Source organism: Bubalus kerabau, chromosome 14 (genome assembly GCF_029407905.1).
Source record: "Bubalus kerabau isolate K-KA32 ecotype Philippines breed swamp buffalo chromosome 14, PCC_UOA_SB_1v2, whole genome shotgun sequence".
NCBI lineage: Eukaryota > Metazoa > Chordata > Mammalia > Artiodactyla > Bovidae > Bubalus > Bubalus kerabau.
The window spans coordinates 57,622,701-57,638,943 of record NC_073637.1 but is presented as its reverse complement, the minus strand read 5'-3'; the positions used below and the strand labels follow the sequence as shown (position 1 = coordinate 57,638,943).

At 41.3% G+C, this 16,243-nt stretch overlaps 1 protein-coding gene across 2 annotated transcripts in view; it reads left to right on the top strand.

Annotated features, from left to right (window-relative positions):
• Positions 1-16,243, top strand: part of TRHR (thyrotropin releasing hormone receptor) — a 178,163-nt gene that overhangs the window by 115,935 nt on the left and 45,985 nt on the right. The window contains exon 1 of one of the 2 annotated variants that reach the window (XM_055546423.1): positions 14,391-15,179. The exons of the other annotated variant lie outside the window; for it this stretch is intronic. Within the exon in view, the coding sequence (XP_055402398.1) occupies positions 14,391-15,179 (789 nt within the window). Of the gene's footprint in view, positions 1-14,390; positions 15,180-16,243 lie in introns of those variants that run through there. 2 annotated transcript variants of the gene reach the window in all.

Genomic DNA, 16,243 nt, shown 5'->3' with positions numbered 1-16,243 from the left:
GGCTATGGTTTTTCCTGTGGTCATGTATGGATGTGAGAGTTGGACTGTGAAGAAGGCTGAGTGCTGAAGAATTGATGCTTTTGAACTGTGGTGTTAGAGAGGACTCTTGAGAGTCCCTTGGACTGCAAGGAGATCTAACCAGTCCATTCTAAAGGAGATCAGCCCTGGGATTTCTTTGGAAGGAATGATGCTAAAGCTGAAACTCCAGTACTTTGGCCACCTCATGCGAAGAGTTGACTCATTGGAAAAGACTCTGATGCTGGGAGGGATTGGGGGCAGGAGAAGAAGGGGACGACAGAGGATGAGATGGCTGGATGGCATCACTGACTCGATGGACATGAGTCTGAGTGAACTCCAGGAATTGGTGATGGACAGGGAGGCCTGGCGTGCTGCGATTCATGGGGTCGCAAAGAGTCGGACACAACTGAGTGACTGAACTGAACTGAAAACTGTTTGAACCAGTGTTTAAGTGGGCTTCCCTATAGCTCAGTTGGCAAAGAATTTGCCTACAGTGCAGGAGGCCTGGGTTTGATCCCTGGGTTGAGAAGATCCCCTGGAGAAGGAATTGGCAAACCACTCCACTATTCTTGCCAGGGAAATCCCATGGACAGAGGAGCTTCGTCAGCTGCAGTCCATGGGATCGCGAAGTCAGACACAACTGAGAGACTAACTCAAGTAGGAAGGGAAAGAAACATTTTTAAATATTTAAAATAATTATATGGGCCCCATCACTAGTGCAAAAAGAAAAAGAAAAAAGACGGTGCCTTCTGCTTTTCAGTCACTCAACTGCCTTCACCGTGGCTCAGTGGTTCTCGCCTGAGAATAAGAAAATGCAGGTGAGTCACTTGCTGCAAGCACCTGTGTGCATGAACTAGCAATCAAGGAGGAAAAGGCAGAGGTAATTGGGAAAGTAGTGCTTCAGCCTCTGTGTTCACCGGATTTCAAATATTTTAATAAATAAATTAAAATCCATGTTTAATTTAAACATTAGTTTGATAAAAATTGCACCTGAATACTTCATGCCTGGCTTTTTTCTCTCATAATCGCTATAGCAACAGGACAGGAGCAGGATTTGGCATTTCCTTAACCACAGTCAAGAAGATAACCTATAAAAGAGGTGAACTTTCAACAAAAGATCCCTAAAATATACATTATTAGATCAGCAGAGCTCTAGTTTTCTCTTGAATTAATATGCATGCCACAAGAAGAGAAAGCATAGAAAGTAAATATAATGATTATCACCAAAGATGAATCTCAAGGGGATTCATTTGCATGTGTATAGTGGGTTTACAGGTCCCCAAGAGCTTGAATCTTTGACATCATGTGGGTTTTCTGCTCTGTTCCCTTATGCAGCTCTTAGCCTCTGCAGTCTCCGCAAGCAAGTGGCCTTGTGTGTGGTGCACAAGAACCTAGACATTTTCCACGCTGAAGTAAGCCAGATAGAGAGCCTTGCAGGCTGCCAGTAAATGCAGTTTTACTGATGGGATAAAATATCAGGGGCACAAGCAGAGGGTCTCACTTCCCAGCCTGGGTCCAGAGGACAGCTTTATCCAACTGCAGAGAGAAAAGCCACTTTTTCCATTTTGGTTCCCTCCGGATGTCAGGATAGGAGACACGCTGTAATAAGACTCTCGGCTACCTGAACCTTAAACATCGTTTCTTTTGATTCTCAAGAAGAGTCTAAAATACCCTCAAAATCAAACATTTAAAATCAGAACATGTCAGTTATTCCCGCACCTTCATTTTACAGATGAGGAAACTGAGGCTCAGAGAATTGAAATAAATTGTCCAGGATCATCCAGCTGATGTATGGGACACTCCTGGCTTTCCTTTCCATTACGCACACACCTTGCCTCTCTGCTCCTTGAGCATGGAACTAATTATTTTTAAAAATGACACTGGATCACTACATATTAAGCTGAACCTGGTTTGCCAGAAGCTAATGTTGCTTGTTGAAACAAGTTGTTAAAACTGTCTGTCTAGGATGAGGAGAAGATAACCCCAGGGCTTGTTCTGCCCTGGAGAGGAGGCAAACACTTGCCCTAACCTAACTGAAACAAAACCCAGGAAAGTCACTGCCTGTAGCATCTCCCACAGTCAATTCGGGTTCTATCTTTGAGGTACATTAAGCCCTTAGGTAAGCCGATTCAGCCAGAATTTTTTAGGGATAGGCATAATATTGTAGAAATTTTCTTTTTCCAGCTGCATCAGTATTCAATTACACATACACAATGCAGCCTAGGAGAATACAGCTATTTTGGTAAGGTTCAGCATGTCTTCAACCGTTAGGATGTTGTAGGAAAGAAAAAATAGAATGCTGATTCCCAAAGACATTCTTATTACTAGGAAACGTGGTCGCGAGTAAGGAGGAACAACCCATAGTTCTGCATACATGCTCCACCCTCCCACCCCTTCACTTTATTAGACACATTCTTGCCTCAGCTGAAACCCTCTCTCCTCTTCCTGCTCTCGAGTTTCAGGTCCAGAACCGACTCCTGCATGAACTTTCTTCATCTTCCAGGCCAAGCTGATGTACGTGTACATCATGTACTCTCTCTCTCTCATGTACAACTGAGAAGCTCACTGTGTTTCTTCACATTTCTGTTGTTGAATTTACAAGGTCATATTGTAACTCATAACTTGTGTTTGCTTGTCTCACCCATTGGGCTATAAACCACTTGAGAACATGGGACCCTGTTTTCTTTATCTTTGCTCCCCACAATACTTCGAATAAGGGGGTGCACAGTAAAGATTTAATTTCTGTGTTTTGTGCCCTTGAAGACTGACATCTTACTCTTTTGCATACACTTACCTTCCTCTTTCATTCTTAAATTGACTAAATCATTTGGCTAAAACTCAGAAGTAACCTGAACATTAACACTGGCTGTGACTGCCAAGAGGCTGGAAGGTCTACAAAGCTAATGCCTTTGCCCAGGGATGCTAGGATGCTGGAGTTGCACATCTTCTCTTCATCAGAGTGGCTTTCAAACTCTTTGGCCCAGACTCACAGTAAGATGTGAATTTTACATCATCACCACGTACCTCATACCTTCTAGAGTCAAGCACAGCATGTGTGTGTCATAGAGTAGTGTTCACCATGGGACGACCTCAGAGAGAAATGTGGCACCTCCTGCTGTCCACTGACAACTTTCCATGCTTGGTACCTTCCCTGTATCCTAGCTTGTTGGTCAGGGGCTATTTATCCAACAGTTTATAGCTTTTTTTTTTATTTCTCCTGGATCTGAGTCCTGTTGAACTTCTCCTTGGTCTTATGAGTTTACTCCACACCATTTCACATAGAATTAGTCACTCCTAACACTGTCCACCTTTTGAAATGCGTGCAAAGCTCAATTATAGCAGCTGATACACTGATGCTGGAAAAGATTGAAGGCAAAAAGAGAAAGGGGCAGCAGAGGATGAGATGGTTAGATAACATCATCAACTCAATGGACATGAATCTGAGCATACTCCGGGAGATAGTGAAGGGCAGGGAAGCCTGGCATGCTACAGTCCATGGGGTCACAAAGAGTCACACACGACTTAATGACTGAACAGCAACAACAAGCACACTGCATTATCATTGGCAGTTTGCATGAGTCACCCCTACTAGGCTGGGAGCTCCTCTATGCTTTTCATATTCACATTTCTGTCTATAGTGTCTGGCAGAGAGCCTGTCAAATAACTGGCACTCAATAAGGGAACATTTAACAAGTGTGAACGGATGAACAGGTGGATGGACAAATGCACCTCTTCAGTGAAGGTGAGAAATCCCTCGGTAATGTTGCCTTTTAATTCATTCACCACACTACTTTCCTGCCATTCTTCTTTGAAAGGGATTTCCCAGAAGACTGGAAAGTTTAAGAAAAATTATAACAAAATACTTCAGAAACGTCTCACCTTAGAGGAAATTGCTATGATGACTTCACAAACTGAAAATTTGTTCCACATTAATGCCTCTCTTAAAAAAAAAATCAGTTCCAGTATTGAGGTGGCCTTTGATTCTCTAAGATGCTATACTTTTGATTTTTGGCAGATCTCACTTATCTCCTTCAAACAAACCCCTGTTTCCTATCTCCTTCACTCCCAACAAGCCCCACCACTTCTCCAGAGGTTGGGGCTACCTGTGGAAGTGTCAGGAAACATTTCCACAGGGAGATGTGGTCCCTTCTGCACATCACTGCTCTCAGATGATTACATCAGTAACAACAAATAGCTAGCTGCCACTGCAACCTAGTAATTAAGCGACTAGATTTTATTCTTAACTACTTACTGTCTTCCTTTCTTTAGAAAAAATTATTATATATACAGTTTCAGTATTCCAAGCCAACAATTCATGACAACTAAAACAAATCATTTTTTTTCAAGGCTCTTTATCACAGTCATTATAATTTCAAAAGCATCGGTAAGAATTTTGATTCTATAAATTCTCTCATTTGTTATAGACATAATTATGGTGATTGAGCAAATGCTTGCATTTTGTTAATTCATTAATAAAATTACAGAGGCATGAAAGCATTTAATGTTGTATTTCACATTTACTCAGTTTTAGAAGAATAAAAGTAATATGGTACTAGGAGCCTCCATGGAAATACATCTTAGCCACTAAAAAACCCCATTGGATACAGTAAGACATATTTTATAACTTAGAAATTTTAAAGGTGGTGTGTGGTGTTCTAGCAAATTTAATGATACCAGTTTTATTTTCCATGAGCACATTGCGTTTATAGAATAATAAATATACTAAACTTCTAGTATGTGCCAAGTACTGGACTGAGTGCTTGATATATATTGTGTCATTTATTCATCATATCTGTTCTATGAATTATATTTTAAGTCATCATTTTGGAAAATTAATTCATTCATTTACATGCCAAATTTGTATTGTTCATGAACTGCCTTTTCTGTGTAGTCTGTATATTTTCTCTGCTGCATACTGAGGGACACAAATGCATAAAGCAGAGTTCACCCTAAATGTATACAGTTACTTTCTTGAAGCTTTGAATTTTTTACTGGTAGCCATCATGTAGGTTTGTATGAAAATAAAACATGCAAATTCACATGCAAATGATGCAATCATTTTGGAAGATATTTGGTGATTTCTTAGAAATGTAAACATCTATTACATTTATGTCCCAACAGTTTCACTCTTGGGATTTGGTAATCCTTATCCAAGAAAAATGACAAAATGTTTTCACAGACTTTGTATTTGCATGCTATTTATAGAAGTTTTGCTCATAATTATCAAAACTTGAAAACAACTGAAATATCCACGGGTGATTGGATAAAATATGATATATTCATATAGCCATACAATGGAATACTGTGGCAATAAAAGGGGACAAACTACTGATTCATGCACAAAATGGGTAAGTATAAAAAACATTACGCTGATTTATGTGTATAGAAGAGTACATGCTATATAATTCCACTTATATAATTTCTGTGTTTTGTGCACTTATATAAAGCTCTTCAAAAGTTAAATATAGTCTAGAAATAGAAAGCTGACCAATATTTACCTGAACTCAGAATTATTCAGAGGATACAGAATTGAATGGGAAGGAACATAGGAAACATTTTGTGGTGATGATGTTTTATGTATCTCAATTATGGTGGTTGTTACAAAGTTTTATGTATTTGCAATAATTCATAAAACTCTACAGCTGAAGTGAATTATTTTACATAAATTGTATCTCAATAAAATTTATTTTTAAATGGTATATACATAGCTGGGAAGCAGTATTATATGTCTATTTCTGTTTGTCTGACATAATAAATAAGAGCAGAAGAGGAACTGAAAGTCAAATACAAAGTTGATAGACTTAGTTAGCAAAAAAAAAAAAAAATAAGGAACACATGTATACCTGTGGCGGATTCATTTTGATATTTGGCAAAACTAATACAGTTATGTAAAGTCTAAAAATAAAATAAAATTAAAAAAAAATAAAAATAAAAAGCATTTTATTGGTAAAGTCTTACACAACTATTTATGTAAGGATATAGACTTGGACTTGAAATTCCTAACAGCCAGAGTAAGCCATATTCAGCTTACAAAATGGAATTTTATAAAAACTTAATTGCAATAACTTTTTTATATTATATGAACTTTTAAATTTATTTTTATTAAAGTATAGTTGATTTACAAGCTTAGAAGTTTTGATTAAAATTATTACTTTTCAATCTTTTGTGCAGGCCATGATGCTTTGGGAAATTTTAGTAACCGATGTTAACTCTTCCTGAACATGTTTCACTCAACCAGGTAACAAATGGTAGACTGCAGAGGGTAAGAAGCTATGTGTATGTATGTGTTTCTACTTTTTAAAAAAGAATATGTTTAGGTTGACTTCTACTGTACTTCATTTTAAAATCTAAGATCTTATTTTCTCCACAAATGTGGACACTAGGGAATGGAAATATAAGAGGATATATGGTTGAGAAATAGAAAGGCAGGGCACCTGTGCCTAAGATACACATTGTTGTTGCCGTGGTGGTTTAGTCACTCAGTCACGTCCAGCTCTTTTGTGGCCCCATGGACTGTAGCCCACCAGACTCCTCTGTCCATGGCATTTCCCAGGCAAGAATACTGGAGCGGGTTGCTGTTTCCTTCTCCAGAGAATCTCCCTGACCCAGGGATCAGACCTACATCTCCTGCATTGCAGGAGGATTCTTCAACGCTGAGACAACAAGGTTCAGCAAAAAAAAAAAAAAAGGAATACACATTATTACTATGCAACTTACTTTTGCCTTTCAGATTCTGTGCCTTTTTCAATGAGCACAAACACAACTCATAATCCCATTTCATAAAGTACTTTTCTTTGTTGATGAAAAGTTAACAGTCTTCTCTAGCTAATATATAAATTTCAGCCAAAATAAATTATGACATCTTCTCTATCAAGTTTGCCAAATGCCTTCTTCTACTCCAGGCTCTGTGATAAAGCTTATTCCTGAATAGAGGAAATTTTGAAGGATACTTAGCTTAGTATCTAGATGACTCAGCATCAAATCCTGAGTTGACCTTTTTTGCTACTTCCTGAACCCAGATCTTCTACCCCAATCCCAGTGACCAGGTCTTTACGTCTGGGTCTCAGCTTGATAGCCTGCACCTCACTCTGTTCTTCTAAACCAAGCAACCTGCACAGTTACACAGTTTCTCTCAGGAACCAGAATCTATGCCAGTGTTCTGTTGCCAGCGTTTTCTGATGTCGTCACCCTTTCCACAGCTTGGCGGGTTACCTGCATCTAGTTTACTTCACCTCCCTGGCACTCCCGCAGCTTGGACCCCCATGTACCCCTACCCCCGCCTCTCCAGAGACCAGCGGTTTTTCGGTGTAGTTCAGTGGTTCTTAATCATCACCATACATACCAAAGTTTAGGCTTCACTTCCTGCCTAATTAAATAAGAATATCTGGGAACCTGAGTATCTATACTTTTTAAAACTCTCCAGATAATTCTGAAATTCAACCAGGGATGAATAGACAGAAGCAAGGGAGGGTACAAAGTTTCAGGGGACTCCAAAAAAGCAATAATCAGGATATAGATTTAATGCAATGTTTTTTTAAAACTCAAAATGAATGCAAAATAATCCAGAGTAAATAAAAGATCAAAATTTAAGTAAAGAATCCATACTTGGAACCTAAGGTGAAAGGGACAGTTCATAATAATAATGATGATTCTGTCTCTATTTAAAATGTTGATATTTTATTCATCATAGACTTTTTGTATAAACTTTAATTTTTGAAATATTACATTAAAATATTAATGGTATTAATTAGTGAGGTTGTTGGCAACCCCTTAAATTTTACCCTCCCTTCACCCTGGCCAGGGTCCTGCAAACCATGGACCTAGCTGGATGCTCAGTAGTATCTCTGACCCCAGGGCCAGTTGACCACAGTGAACACAGATATTCTCTTTCCCAACAATCCCCCATCTGCTGAACCAAGCTCCAGATATGACGGTAGAGATGAGAGGGAATGATAAATACAGAGGAGCAGAACAAGTCAGTTACTTTTGTCCAGAACCCCAGTCTCTTTCTCAAGCCCTCATCCAATTTGAGGAAATATACCAAAACTCAAAATAATTAAGAGAGCTAAGCTGACATGTACATTTTTAAAACTCTCTCTGGGTGATTCAGATTCATCATTGTTCCCACCTCCCACACGAGAATCACTGACCTAGATTGTACTGCACAGTGTTACTCAAACCACAGACAAGCAGCGTCCCATTACTTGGAGTTTATAGTAAATGCACGTGCTCAGGTTCCACCCTCAAGCTACTGAAACAACAACTTGGGGATGGTGTTACCCAGATTTTAACACACTGCCCTGTAGATCCAGATGCATGCTAACATTTAAGATGGCACAACTAATCATTTTTCTACTAATGGGTTCATGACAACCAAAGGACAGTCACCTACTACCTAGACAGCTGAGATCACTTTCAGAGGCCAGCATAGGATTTTCCTAAATTCCTCTTGTGTAGAATTCTTGTAGAATTCCTCTTGTGTAGAACGAAGCATGTGTAGAACCATGTCAGCCACTGTGTCCCGGGGAAAGAGACTTGGCCAAGCAGATGGTTTCCTGGGGTAGCCAGGAGAGGGAATGCCAGACACTGAGAGCAAGCTGTCTGGTTGGGAATGCCAAGGGTGGGAAGTAGAAGTGCTAAATCTTTCCTTAAACTCAAGGGTCAAGTCTGTGTCCAAGCCAAAAAAAAAAAAAAAAAAAAGGCCCAGCTTGAAGTCCAAGGACATTCTTATAAAGGAGCCTGTAAGTGTGATGCTCATTTTTACTGATGCCAGCCAAATGAGTGAGAAGGCCTGCCTGGCTAAAGCTCAGAGAAACAGGGCAAGACTGAAAGCTCAGAGGATACAGGGCAAACTGAAAGTGGATGATGAGAAGTGTGTGCACCAGTCTACATGCTGTAGCCACAACTTGCCCTTGTTTCAAAACAGATGCCACTGGACAGTTTTCAAAGGATGCATTTTTCTCTAGTCAGAATTACTCAAAAGACATAAAAGTCAGAGCTGGTTAGAATTTAAGCTGCTGCTAAGTCACTTCAGTCGTGTCCGACTCTGTGCGACCCCATAGACGGCAGCCCACTAGGCTCCTCTGCCCTGGGATTCTCCAGGAAAGAATACTGGAGTGGGTTGCCATTTCATTCTTCAATGCACGACCCAGAGGGATGGAATGGGGAGGGAGGAGGGAGGAGGGTTCAGGATGGGGAACACATGTATACCTGTGGCGGATTCATTTTGATATTTGGCAAATCTAATACAGTTATGTAAAGTTTAAAAATAAAATAAAATTAAAAAAAAAAAGTCAATTAAAATATAAAAAAAAAAAAAAAAAAAAAAAAAAGTGAAAGTGAAGTCGCTCAGTTGTGTCCGACTCTTAGCAACCCCATGGACTGGACCCCACCAGGCTCCTCCATCCATGGGATTTTCCAGGCAAGAGTACTGGAGTGGGGTGCCATTGCCTTCTTCAGAATTTAAGCTAGTATAGGGAAAATCTCAACCCAGCTGTGTAGTCTAGTTGTACACTATTTTGTGCTATTCTTTACACATGGGAATATTTATTAGATATTATCTAACTGAGGTTTACAAATAATAAACCTCTGTTATAAAATCACGGATACTTTGAAAATACAATTTTTCAAAGGACATGAATTAGACTGAAAACAGACAGGACTATATGGACGGCAAGTCTGGGATGGGGAAGGTGGAAGTCTGGCCTCTGTAGAGGAGAAAGAGCTAGTTATGAGGGAGGGAAGGATGAGCTGAGGATGATCCAAGTCAGAGGTGGGAGCCTCCTTAGTACAAAAGCTGCCTGTTGGTCATCAGTGGTTGTCTCATACCAGCTCATACACCTCACGGCCAAAGCAGAATTATAAAGTTACCTTCCCACACGCCCCACCCACACACACACAACCCTTGCCATCTTACACAGCTGGGCCTTATATATTCTATCTCCTCCAGTCAGAATAGCTTCACTCAGCCCACCTTTCGAAAAGAAGCTGTGCTTCTCTTTCAGACTGTGCTCAGATGTTACTTGGCCTCAGAAGTCCGCTCCGGCCCCTCAGCCCATTGCCCCCACCACCTATGAATGCTTTCCCTTCACAACCTAAACCCTCTCAACAGATCTGTGCATATCTGTAACCGTTCGTGAGTCGTTTTCTCCCAGTAGACCACAACATGCTGCTGCTGCTAAGTCACTTCAGTCGTGTCCGACTCTGTGTGACACAGACCACAACATATCTGAAGGTAAAACAAAATGTTATATACTAGGTTCCTGGTGCGTCAGTCAGTCAGTCAGTTCAGTCGCTCAGTCGTGTCCGACTCTGCGACCCCATGGACTACAGCATGCCAGGCCTCCCTGTCCATCACCAACTCCCGGAGTTTACTCAAACTCATGTCCAGTGAGTCGGTGATGCCATCCAACCATCTCATCCTCTGTCGTCCCCTTCTCCTGGTGGTAGTAAGTGCTTAACAATTAAGTTCTAAAAAATGAATAGAGACAAAATGGAGACTCAGAATGGTGTCCTTGCATAGAAATGCTGAAGGATGTGATCAGATTTACCGGGAGATGGAGTTGTCAAGGCAGATATCTTGTAGATGGATATCCTCTCACTTTGTCTTTACTACCCACATGTAAGACTTGAAGTGAAGTTTTACACTTTTAAGGAGGCCTGAAAGCTGACTAAAATCTTGGGGACAGGGAGATGGGAAGAAGTGTTTTATAAAGTGTGACTTTTCAAGAGGTCTTTCAGATTGGAGGTGGTGGCATTTTTTTATTCCAAAATGGAGAGGACTCCACCAGGAGCAAGGTAATCAGAGTAATCTCTGTCCCTGAGGGCAGGGAGGGAAGTAAAGAGGGCACTCTTTTTCCAGTCTGCTAAATCAGCTGGTCGAACAAACCAGAATGTGGACAGAAATCCTATCCTGGGTAAAGGAAGACAAAGAGGCCAGGTGTGTGTGATACTGAGTGAAGCTGGCATGTGACAGAAAAGAGGGAGGAAATTAGGAAAGGACACATCCTATACCTCACAAACTGCTACCCACAACAATACTCAACAGTTATTATTTCTAGCAGGAATATGGACTCTTGGTTGCCAGATCTTTCCATGTTTATGAGATGTAGAAATCTAGATTTAGTATGCAATATCTCCATTTCTTTATAGTCCAACTCTCACATCCATACAGAAGAATTGATGCTTTTGAACTGTGGTGTTGGAGAACACTCTTGAGAGTCCCTTGGACTGTATGGAGATCCAGCCAGTCAATCCTAAAGGAGATCAGTCCTGGGTGTTCACTGGAAGGACTGATGCTGAAGCTGAAACTCCAATACTTTGGCCATCTGATGTGAAGAGCTGACTCATTTGAAAAGACCCTGATGCTGGGAGGGATTGGGGGCAGGAGGAGAAGGGGACGACAGAGGATGAGGTGGCTGGATGGCATCACCGACTCAATGGACATGGGTTTGGGTGGACTCCAGGGTTGGTGATGGACAGGGAGGCCTAGCATGCTTTGGTTCATGGGGTCGCAAACAGTTGGACACTACTGAGTGACTGAACTGAACTGATCTCCATTTCAATATTGAGAAATTGTCTAAATAGTCTACCTTTGAGCCTACATTTTACAGGCCAAACCGTACCTTTCTGAAACCTGAATCTGGGTCATGCGTCACTAATTTGTAACTCTGGATGATTTGGAAGGAGAAGTTAGATACTCAAGGAGCCCTCAATGGTTCCAAGGGTGGAATTCATGCAGCGTCATCCAAGCTTCACCTTCATCCCATTGTTACCTAGCCCTGAACATGGTTCTGATACCTCCATGGTCCTGTCTACTCCAAATCTGTCCTTCCATTGACATCTTCTAGAAAAAAGAATATCTACACTTCCCAAAATGGAGAATCAACCTGTTCACCATATGGGAAATTAAGTTAAGGGCTGCTTTTCGTTGTCAGTATGAAACAAAAGTGGACAGACATTAACATTTCGTGCATTCAGTTGGTTCTGAGAGAAGGAAGACATATTTTCTGAGATTCCATTAAGAAGTATAAAGATTTGCCCATGGGCTACTTCCAGTTCAGTTCAGTTCAGTTCAGCTGCTCAGTCGTGTCCGAGTCTTTGTGACCCCATGGACTGCAGCACAACAGGCCTCCCTGTCCATCGCCAACTCCCGGAGTTTGCTCAAACTCAGTCCCATTGAGTCGATGATGCCATCCAACCATCTCATGCTCTGTTATCCCCTTCTCCTCCTGCCCTCAATCTTTCTCAGCATCAGGGTCTTTTCAAATGAATCAGTTCTTTGCATCAGGTGGCCAAAGTATTGGAGTTTCAGCTTCAAAATCAGTCCTTCCAATGAATATTCAGGGCTGATTTCCTTTAGGATGGACTGGTTGGGGAGCTCTTTGCACTCCAAGGGACTCTCAAGAGTCTTCTCCAACACCATAGTTCAAAAGCATCAATTCTTTGGTGCTCAGCTTTCTTTATGGTCCAACTCTTACATCCATACATGACTATTGGAAAAACCATAGCTTTGACTAGACAGACTTTTGTTGGAAAAGTAATGTCTCTACTTTTTAATAAGCTGTCTATGTTGGTCATAACTTTTCTTCCAAGGAGCAAGCGTCTATTTAATTTCATGGCTGCAATCACCATCTGCAGTGATTTGGGGGCCCAAAAAATAGTCTGTCACTGTTTCCACTGTTTCCTGGGCTACTTTAGAGAAATAAAAATCAAGCCGAAGTACACTTTTCTAAAAGAGATGGCTTATATAGTCTGTTTCAGAGGTGTGTTATCAGAGTGGCCTCAGTTCAGATTTCCACTGGGTATGTTTTCTACCTAGAAATAAATTGACACTGAACCTTGCTGGATGGTACATGTGGTTGGTAGTCCAGAGGGTGGGTGAAGAGGGGAGAGGTATCCAGAGCAGTTAGAAAGATTCTAGTAAGTCATGCAAAAACAGAGTTGAAAAACAAAGTTCACAGATCATATGTAGGTTTAAATCAATGTTCTTATCTCAAATGGGTTAAAAAAAATAATCTGTATAAGCTTCAGAAGATTGCAGCTGAAATGGTTTAAAATCAATCTTAACTCATTTTCCATTCATATACCATGAGAGAAGGGAGCTGACCTCACTGGTTCACCAGAGAAATAGTCCTCAGGTTTCCATTATAGAGAAAAAAGTGTGCTCTCTGCCCAGACAGATATTTCAGTCTTCCAGGGCTGTGTCTGGACTGAAATGGATTCGCTCTCCCTAAGTCCTATCCCACAGGGGAGTGGGACTTTACCCAGGACTTTACGCAGGTGCCTGAGTTTCCCTAGAACTTAGACTATAAACAACTATAAGACCAGCTGCTTCAAACCCCCTGGCTGGCGCCGTTAGCCTTCCAGATTACAACTGTATCGTTAGCACATTTATAAGAAAATCCTCAGAGGGGAAATCATGAATCAGTGAGGACTGACTGGCGTGTGTGAATGTGAGTGTGGGGCGGGTGTGTTAGAGGGGAGGGGGGAGACGGAGAGCTGAGCGTGTTCTCATTAGGGGACGATCTATGATTTGCCAGGCTCTCTGCTGCTGCTCCTGCTGCTGCTTCTGCTTCTGCTGCGGCTGTATGGTCTGTCATCAGTTGGAAAAGGCTGTGAGGGTTTAGAGGAACCGCAGTTCTGAAGACGGAGCCCTGCTAAGTGGTCTCCCTGCCAAACAAAGTGGACGAGGCTTTCCGCAAGGTTGGAAACTCACGCTTATTACCGCTCCATCTACCTGGAAGAAGGGGCAGCGCTACAGAGCAAAAGGTAAGAGGAGAAATTGTTCTCTGTTGGGTCTGCAGGGCAGGGGGCCTGGGGAGGCTTACTATTTTGTAGCAGAGGGATCTCACCCTTTGAGAGCCAAGGAGGCAGATGCTAATTTTCTGTCAAGCTTTTTGGCTCCCCGCCACCCCCAGCCTCCCACCCAGTATCTTTTTCTTATTTTACTTTCCCCAAGCATCTAAGAGATCTCTTTGTATTTATTTTTCAGGTAGCTGATATTGTTTCTTTTTTTCCCCCTATTGAGGATTCTTTCAAAACAGGGAGCATTTTCTGTGTCTCTTTTCTTGAGCATTTTTGTCCATTAAGAAAAAAACAGTCCCTCTTATTGTAAGGTGGTCAAAACTGTTACTCCATCCTATACTAGATTGCAATAAAAGGAGTTTTCAGGAGTACAAATGAGCCCTATTACTGGAGAAAAATGGGAGGTGAAATGAGAGAACATGAGAATTACCTGTAAGTGATTGTGACACCGTGAATGAATATGGACTATAACTCTTCACAGGGGGAGAGAGCCAGTGCGGTAAAGGCAGGGCACCGGAAGGAAGATGTGTTGAGAAGTGTTCCAGAGAAACCTCAAGCCACTAAAGATGGAAAACGAGACAGGAAGTGAACTGAACCAAACACAGCTCCAGCCTCGAGCTGTGGTGGCCCTCGAATACCAAGTGGTCACCATCTTACTTGTGCTCATTATTTGTGGTCTGGGCATCGTGGGCAACATCATGGTAGTTCTGGTGGTCATGAGGACCAAGCACATGAGGACCCCCACAAACTGCTACCTGGTGAGTCTAGCAGTAGCTGATCTCATGGTCCTGGTGGCCGCAGGCCTCCCCAACATAACGGACAGCATCTACGGTTCCTGGGTCTATGGCTACGCTGGATGCCTCTGCATTACTTACCTCCAGTACTTGGGCATTAATGCATCCTCTTGCTCAATCACAGCCTTTACCATTGAGCGGTACATAGCAATCTGTCACCCCATCAAAGCCCAGTTTCTCTGCACATTTTCCAGAGCCAAAAAGATAATCATCTTTGTCTGGGCATTTACATCCATTTACTGTATGCTCTGGTTCTTCCTGCTGGATCTCAATATTAGCACCTATAAAGATGCTATTGTAGTGTCCTGTGGCTACAAGATCTCCAGGAATTACTACTCACCTATTTACCTAATGGACTTTGGTGTCTTTTACGTTGTGCCAATGATCCTAGCCACTGTCCTCTACGGATTCATAGCTAGGATCCTCTTCTTAAATCCCATTCCTTCAGATCCTAAAGAAAACTCTAACACATGGAAAAATGACTCGACTCATCAGAATAAGAATTTGAATTCAAAGACCTCTAATAGATATTTCAACAGCACAGTATCTTCAAGGAAGCAGGTAAGCAAATCTGAGCCTCCAAGTTCACAGAGAAAATGTGGGAGAGAGTTCCTTGTGAGATAGGATCAACTTTGCCCTACTTAGCTGATGGCAAAACTAAAACACAATCATACAAGCGTTTCACTGGTGTAAGCCTCTGCTTTACATATTAAATCCATCTCTAAAACAACTGAGGATCTAAAAATAGATGGGGAAATGTTGACAGCACACCAGCAGGTACCAGTTTGTGTGCAATTAAAATATAAGGAAATATAAACCGAAACCCTAGAATTCTACCTTTAAAATGGTGTGCCCCTCTGAGAAATGTTATCAATATATTTAGGCCATTTCTGGTTTCTATAGGTAGCAGCTGGATATTTTGAAGAACTCTGTCGTCTGACAAATATTTGACAAGATAGTTTGAGAAAAGATGAGTCGAAACAATACTGAAACTGAGAGGGGTTCCTGGACTTTTTTTTTCTTTTCTTCAGTCTTAGTGGAGAAAGATTCTATCACTTTCTCCTTCAGCTCCCTACAAAATGTCCTGGCATGTACAGGCTCACAGTGCACTCTGCTCAGGAAGTGTTCTGATAAAAGGGCTTAACACCAAGCTTAATTTGTGACAAAGAATGACTGCATTCTTCACACGTCTTTTTCCTATTAAGCATAGCTATGTTTCAGATCACCTGAATGCTCAGGCAGTTACTGTTGAATGGTGGTTTTGTATGAGTGAAGTGTAACTGTGTTTCAGTAGGTGTAGTTTGTAAGACAGTGCAGGAATACTTTATATCATCTGTACGCTTACCTATAGTTACACACCTAAGTCATCTAGGAACTTGGCTTTCAGATCCTTTTCTTTGTTAAACAGAAAAAAAGAACAGGTGATCAGTAAGATTTGCTCATTCAAACAGGTTGAATTCTCTTTCTTTCTTTTTTTGATCCTGTGGGCATTTAGTTCTTCCTATGTACATAAACAGAAACTTAGTGTACTTTTTAAAGGATGCAGGTGAATCATTCATACTATCACTTCCTAATCTCTGGATTTGCTGAAATATGAAGAATTGTATTGAATGTTGGGCACATAG